The sequence below is a fragment of the Myotis davidii genome, unplaced genomic scaffold (genome assembly GCF_000327345.1).
Source record: "Myotis davidii unplaced genomic scaffold, ASM32734v1 scaffold663, whole genome shotgun sequence".
Taxonomy (NCBI): Eukaryota; Metazoa; Chordata; class Mammalia; order Chiroptera; family Vespertilionidae; genus Myotis; species Myotis davidii.
This window is the reverse complement of record NW_006295816.1, coordinates 6,092,550-6,099,975: the sequence shown is the minus strand read 5'-3', so window position 1 is coordinate 6,099,975 and position 7,426 is coordinate 6,092,550. Positions and strand designations below refer to the sequence as shown.

Here is a 7,426-nt window from a genome sequence, read left to right as displayed (position 1 = left end):
GGGGCGGGGGAAGGGTGGGGTGGGCCTCAAAACTTCAGGCCTGGACCAATTCACCCCTGAGCTGCGATTTCCCTTGGACGAAATCTCAAGTCCTTCTTTCCTCTCAGCAGTTTCCCCCTCCAGTGGGCTGAGGCCTCTCTCAGCTGGATTTCAGTTAAACAGTGTTTGTGTGGTCATGTGTTTGTGCTGCTTGGCTGGTCTCTTCTCCCTTTAACTTGCAAAAGGAAACCTCAAACCCCAAGACCACAGTCACTCAAGTGTGGAGACCATGGCGGCCAATGCAGGGAGCACTCCCAGGAGGGGGACCCCGCAGCACAGTCCGCCATGCTTGCTGGAAGTGGGTCACAGGCTCAGACGCTCAGGGCCTCTGGGGCTCGGGGCTGCAGGGCAAGCACATGAGCTCGAAAAGAAAACAAGTCATTCATAAGCTGTTCTACCAACTTTTACAGCTTCTTTGTGCTTCCACCATAGAAGTTTGTCTCGCCTCCTTGGCTCCCCCTCTATCTCACCACCTCCCCAAAACGACCTCCCAGAAAGGCTGAGCGTTCACCTGTGGATGTGCCAGAATTACGCAGATCCAAAATCAATAGAGCGACAACGCTGAAGTTTCCATCGGAGGGTGTTGCCAGTAGGACTTTCATATCCAGATATTTTATTTGAGTAAAAATAGAAAATTCCATTATAAGAAAATAAAATCACTCTGGCAACAGTTCCCCAACAGTTCCCAGCCACATACACTTGTTTTTCTTAAAGTGATACCAAGGTAGCTCAGTAGCAACACACCACCAGGAATAACCAAGGACGGCGAATCCACTGAAACAATATCCTTGCCTTCTCCTGTGCCCAATACCTCTTGCACTGCTTTTCAACTTATAAAAACTACCAAAATAGGATTTTTTTTAACTTATCAAGACTACATAATTCCACTCAAAGTATCCCATACAGCTGTGGCTGAGCTCTTCGGATCCCAGACTTCTACCAACAACAATCTAGGGGCAGCTTCCACACTGGCCCCTGGATGGCACTAGACAAGCTAAGATCGGACTCACAGCCACGTTTGGGGAAAACGATGATCACTCAGTATACTGACAGTGAGATAAAGAAAAGGTTTTCTGAGCACAGGGTTAATGCTATATTTGTCAAGTTTTTAAAAAGTTAACACCTACTTAACTCTTATTCATAAAAAAGGAGGCCCTTGATCCAACTAAGATGACTGGGAAAGGTGGAGAGGAGTGATTAATTTGGGAGTTCTTCTGGGAACAGGTACACGGAGTCAAGTGTTCATCATTAAAATGACAGGCCCCAGCTGCAACGTGCAAGGCTGCCGGCAACAGCCTCTCCCACTGGCGTCCGAAAAGTGCGCCCATGGGAATCCGTGTGGCTCCCCTGCTCCAGTTCCAGACACATGGCAAGGGATCTTGCTCAATTAATTTTTTAAAATATTCAGATATGCCCTGCACAAAACATACAAAACATCGCCGTACCCACACTGTCCCACCACCATACAAGGTTATATTTATAAATTAAATAAACTGAGTTTTCCTAACCATTTTCTCAGCTTAAGTCTGTCCTTACCCTAAGTGTAGATAAGTTCAATTTATATCCAAAATATATTTAACTGTTCTAAAAGTATCATATTGATAACTATCCTGTTATCAAAAATGTAAACAAAATTTTGTTGCTTAATTCATGAACCATATTTTTAAGTCTTTAATTCACCCTGTACTGACCCTCAAAAAAACCTAATCAAGTCACATTTAGACTAAAACGCTGATATGGATTTGAACGCGGTTCCTCAGAGACAACTGCCTATCACTAAAACTAGCACTACTGAATCTAGTGGTTTATTGCATCATTCGGTTGAAAAGACCAAAAGAATTCCCTTCTGGTCTTCCAATACGCTGTCTGAATTCAGCCCAGCGTCTGCTGCCCCAGGTAAACGTGCCGAACTGGAGAGCGGGCGGGAACGCTCCGCTCCAAACGGGGCCTGGGCATCGAGCGACCCCGCGCCTCCACTGCACCTGTCAGAAGTCCCCAGTCTCGCTCAGTCCCGTCTGGTCAAAATGAACTTCAAGGATGGAAGCTGGAGGTGAAGTCGAGAAGCCAAAAGGGAAACACAGATGACCCTCATGTGATAACAAAAGGGCCCGTTCCTCACACTCCACAGTCAGCCGGCTTCTCCTGGAGCTGCCGCGTCAGTATCTGGTGCGAAGACAGAGAAGCCACGCCCACGTGGAAGAGGATCTGCCAGAGGTTCCTCAGCCCGTGCAGGTACACGTTGCCCAGGCAAATGAAGAGCAGCATCAGCACCACCTTCGTCGTCCTGGCCGGACTGTAGACCAGGTACAGGTAACACTGAAATGACAGCAGGAGGGGAGGTCCAATCGGGCGGAGAAATGGCCACGGGCCAGATGCCAGACTCACTTCTCACGCCTGCCACGTGCGTCATTTCACCCACGTGAGCTTATTACACTGAATTCATCACAAGGAGGCTGCCACTCGCTGGGAAAGTCACTGTTCACCACTGGCGGGAAGTGGAGATTTGGAAGAGGGAAGCAAAGTGAAACAGGTATCACAGGAGGAATCAGAACATCGTACTCCTGAAGGAAGCTTAGGAAATACGGACAGAAATGCAGAGGAAGAAGAGAGGGGGGTCAGGGGCAGACAGCCAGGCCAGGACACCCCTCAGGGGCTCATGGCAGGTGAGAAAGGCGGTGAGCGGAGCTATGCTGTTCCCAGCTTAGCGCTTCCTGAGTTGCAGGCCCACAGGGTCTGCTGTCCCCCAGACAGCTCCCTACCGCATCCTCCACAGCCTCTCCTGTCGGAGATGGGACGGTCTCAGCGGGGAGAGGGACTGATATTTTGTGCCGGGCTCTCACGTGGAAAAGAGGCTGTTCTTGTTCTGCAAGAGGTGGAAACAGCTTCTTGCTTTGATGTTAAAAAAAAAAAAAAGTACATTCTCAAAACACAGGGCAATCTGACCAAGGCTCAGCTCGGGGGGAGGGAGCGATCCCCGTGGAAAGAGCTAACAAATGAGAAGGCAGCTGCGGGACTGGAGGGGGGTTTGTAAGATCCCGCAGCCTGAAACGCAGCTCCACAAACCGTCCACAGGCAACACACATGGTTTCCGAGACTCGTTTCTAAAGTTTGAGGGCATTTTCCATGTTGGGCTGAAAATTTCTTTTTGCACAATCATGAAATTCTTTAAAAATACACCATTTAGGGTGTGGAAGAGAGGAAGTACCCTAAGAACAGAAATTTTAATTAAAAAAAAAACTTGAAGGTGAGAAAGTATTAAATCCTAGCCCAGTGGAGGACAAGTAGAGAATCACAGCCAGGTTTTTACTAGAATTAACTCTGCGTATGAAGATTCAAAAGCTCCTTTTTATTCCACCCCTTACATATGCATCTTATCTGAAAATAACTAAATAATAATCAAGGCTCTCTGATGTTATAATTTTTGTTTCATTCCCTAAGGGCAGATTTGAGTCAGATAGTACTACTATTTTTTTAATATACTTTTATTGATTTCAGAGAAGAAAGGAGAGGGAGAGAGAGAAACATCAATGATGAGAGAATCATTGATCGGCTGCCTCCTGCATGCCCCACACTGGGGATCGAGCCCACAGCCTGGGTATGTGCCCTTGACCAGAATCAAATCTGGGACCTTTCAGTCTGCAGGCTGGCACACTATCCACTGAGTCAAACCGGCTAGGGCAGTACTACTATTTAAAACACTTTTTACCTCTCCTTGTTTTAAAAACACACATGCAGCCGCAGCCGTGACCTCTGCAGAAGGACGTTTCTGCACTTGGGTTGTCCAACAACAACAGGTCCAACAACAACAGGAGGCAAGGCCCTGCTGCAGCCAGGCAGGCCCCGCCCAGCCCCTGCCATTGCATCCCTCCCTCCCTGGAGGCAAGGCCGCGTCCCTGCTCTCTGTCTGACACCACGGAAGGCCCTGCGGCCCAGCGTTCCCTAGCTGAGCCCAAAGTGCTCGCTCTGTTAAATGAGAGGTTAGGGCAGGATGGGCCCAGGGTCCGTCCGCTAAGAGCCGGCGTGTCCATGATTTGAACCAAGGCCTCGGTGGAACAAAGTTAGAATCTAGAAACGTGTTGATGGTTCCAACCAAAGAACAAAATAAGGCCACGGGTCTAACCCACTCAGCACACTATCAACACTTCCCTCACCTGGAAAATGCAGGCTACGAAAGGAATGAGAAAAGCCAGGATGTTTCCAACTTCCTCATGGGTAACCTAAAACAAATAGGAACACAAGAAAAGGAATATTTAGGTGAAAGGAAACACTATCCGGCCTGGCATGGTTGACACCACACAATCCCTGGCTGGGTGAGCCACGAGTCCCTGTTTATGTATCAACCAGGGGTTGATATGCAATCGTCTTCAATGACCTGGGCACACTGTGCACTGTACGCATCTGTACTAAGCCCTCAACCTGAAATGCCCCCGACAACCTCGCCACCTCTCAAAATCCTCCCCATCTGTCAATACCAAGCTTTCCCTAATTCCTCCCATGCCCAGGTACTGCGCCTCCTCAGTGACGTCACCATACTCTGCTCTGTGCCCATGAGGCAGGGGCTGTGTCTTAACCATCGCGTTGGCCAGGCACCAGTTCTGGCGTGTACGGACATTGGTAAGTAACAGGTTATGAGTCATAAACAATAGGAGAGGGAACCACACCACACACGGCCAAAGACAGGATGCGGTAACAGGCAGCCACCACTCTTGTAGCACAGGCCTGCTGCCATTCCCCCAACGGGCCGGCCTGCGTCAGGGCCCTGAGACTCAACAGCAGCCATGCCTCAGACTTCAGCCATCATGCACTTGGGCATGCGCACTGTGGCTCTGTCTTTGAAAGTAATATCTGCTCACGCTCATGATGATTCTAGACTCTTATAAAGCGTTAGAAATGTTTCAAAATTTAAAAACAGTATTTAAAAACATTAGACTAGAAAGGTGCTTTGAGAGGAGCAGGCTGGAAAGTCAACTCCCTGGTGACAGTTTTTGACAAGGACACAGAGAAGTGGGATCTGCATGCTATCCATCAGTCTAGACTCAAACTTTTGCCCAGCATGGACAACCCAGCCTGTAGTGATTCCGCGGTCCCAAGGGCCACGGGGGCCGGTCTCCCTCGTACCAAGCTGTCCATTTCTCACCAGTATCCCAAAGGCCCCTTTGGCTTCTTAGAAAAATGATACGAAAGAGCACGTTTCATATTTGTTCAACTTACTACAAAGAATAAAATTAGAAATAAAAATTTTATTCGAATTTTAAGGCCTTAGTACATAATAACCTGATAAATAAAATATGTGTTTCAGTTATAAGGTTATCAGTTTCCTCCACCACGTGTCCTTCCATTTAACCTGGAAAGAAAAGGTTACCTGTAAAGAATGCTCTGCAAGGTGAATGCCACGAATGAGATTCAGAGCCGCGCACATGATGTTGAGGACAAGGGAGAGGACACCCAGGGCCGTCACTGGTTCCATTCGGAAATTAGGAGCTTCACAATTAAAACAAAGATAATAAGTGTCTAGTGAAAATGCCCTCTGCATGAAAAGAAATAAATGAAGACATGACCTAGACCTCCACTAATGACAGGTTATGCTAAACATGCATGTTCAGTTAAAAAGCAGCTGTAGTTAGAAGGGGAAGGGCAAGAAATGACAGGCAGAATGGATCTGGGAATCTAGGGGAGTTTCCTCAATGGCCACGTGACAATGTCTCGAGACGTTCTGGATGGTCACACTGGGGACAGGCCATTACTGGCACCCACTGGGCAGAGGCGATGAATGCTCCTACACATCTTGCAATCCACAAGCCGGCCCCCACAACAAAGCACTACCCAGTACAAGATGGGAGCCCAGATGACACTGAATGTTGTCCTTGTGAGAAAAGAGCGGAGCATTTTACAAGCTGAGAGTCGGTGTGTGTGATAGACATGCTCTCAGAAACTGACAACTAATTCACAAATAAAGCCATACCGGTAAACTGCTTTAAGTCAGGATTTCTCTTGCTGTGCTCTTTCTAAATCATCCTCCCTTGTCCTTTCATCTCTCACATACACGGCCATGTACACACACACACAGCTTGCTGCAAGCTGCAACCCCACTGATGCCTATTGTTAGTGTTAGGATCTCCACCGAGCAAGTCAATGTCCTGTTAGAACAGAATGTGCTATCTGCACAGGTTCTAGCCTCAGGACAACAGGGTGAGCCAAACCACAGTAAAATATCCTAGAAGGTTAGGCAAGTACTTGCTCCTCTTATCTAAGTGGTTAAAAAACAAAACTTATATTACAAAGTCACCCCATCTCAGATACGGCAAAGGAGGGGTTCAACCAGCCAGTCTTCCTTCCCAACATAAATTACAACTGACTGACTAGCCTGAGAGCCAATCCAGGAATTTGTTGGTCAAAACATTCCATTAAAACACAAAGTTAAGCCAAAAGCATGAACACTTTTAATATACAACTTTTAAAGTTCAAGCAATGAGTTTAGTATAAAAGTTAAAATAATTAGATTGTTGTAGTATAGACAGCTCTCTCTTTCAGAGCAAAATTCAGCTCTTCACCATTACAAAATTCTTACAATGTAAATATCCACCTTAACTAAGAGCAGGTTTAATTGTGTATAACTGTAAACAAGGAATGCTGCCCTAACTGGTTTGGCTCAGTGGATAGAGTGTAGGCCTGCAGACTGAAGGGTCCCAGGTTCGATTCCGGTCAAGGACATGTACCTTGGTTGCAGGCACATCCCCAGTAGGGGGTGTGCAGGAAGCAGCTGATCGATGTTTCTCTCTCATCGATGTTTCTAACTCTCTATTCCTCTCCCTTCTTCTCTGTGAAAAAACCATAAAATATATTTTAAAAAAACAAACAAGGAATGCTAACAATCATGCTTCATTATATGTCAGGCATTGAGTGTAATGCCAGACTGTCAGAGAATGCCAGGGCATGTGATCACATTCATTAACACCTCATTCATCAGATAAGGACTCAGGTGTCTGCAGGGAGAGAGGGAGGCCCCCAGTTCTCACGGAGAACCAGACAGTGAGAACAACAGAAGCCCTGGCTCTGGCCCTGCCCACACTCGTCCCATAGCCCTCCCGGCCCTCCATCGAGGAGAACGGGGTCTCTCAGTGGAGACTTGCAGTATTTCACTAAGTGATGAGATAAAGATTCATTGTCAAAGGAATAAAGATAGATAAAGAACAGATAGCTAGACGGATGGATGGATGGACGGACAGACAGCTGTAGAAATCTGTACAAGTGACTTCCAGGAAAAGAGAATGAACCTCCTTGACAACATTCAAACCCGTAGACTTCATCCTGGTTAAGAAAACAATCTGCTGCCGAAACCGGTTTGGCTCAGTGGATAGAGCGTCGGCCTGTGGACTCAAGGGTCCCA

General features: G+C 47.2%; 1 protein-coding gene across 5 annotated transcripts in view; it reads right to left on the bottom strand.

The window, feature by feature from the left end:
* Nucleotides 1–632: 632 nt before the first annotated feature.
* SEC22C (SEC22 homolog C, vesicle trafficking protein) overlaps nucleotides 633–7,426 on the bottom strand; it is a 15,824-nt gene continuing 9,030 nt past the window's right edge. For all 5 annotated transcript variants that reach the window (XM_015568390.1, XM_006770521.2, XM_015568389.1 and 2 more), the window contains 3 exons: nucleotides 5,402–5,520; nucleotides 4,191–4,256; nucleotides 633–2,355 (listed from right to left, as the gene is read on the bottom strand). In XM_015568390.1, coding sequence (XP_015423876.1) covers nucleotides 2,155–2,355; nucleotides 4,191–4,256; nucleotides 5,402–5,520 — 386 coding nt within the window. In that variant the 3' untranslated portion in view covers nucleotides 633–2,154. The remainder of the gene's footprint in view (nucleotides 2,356–4,190; nucleotides 4,257–5,401; nucleotides 5,521–7,426) is intronic.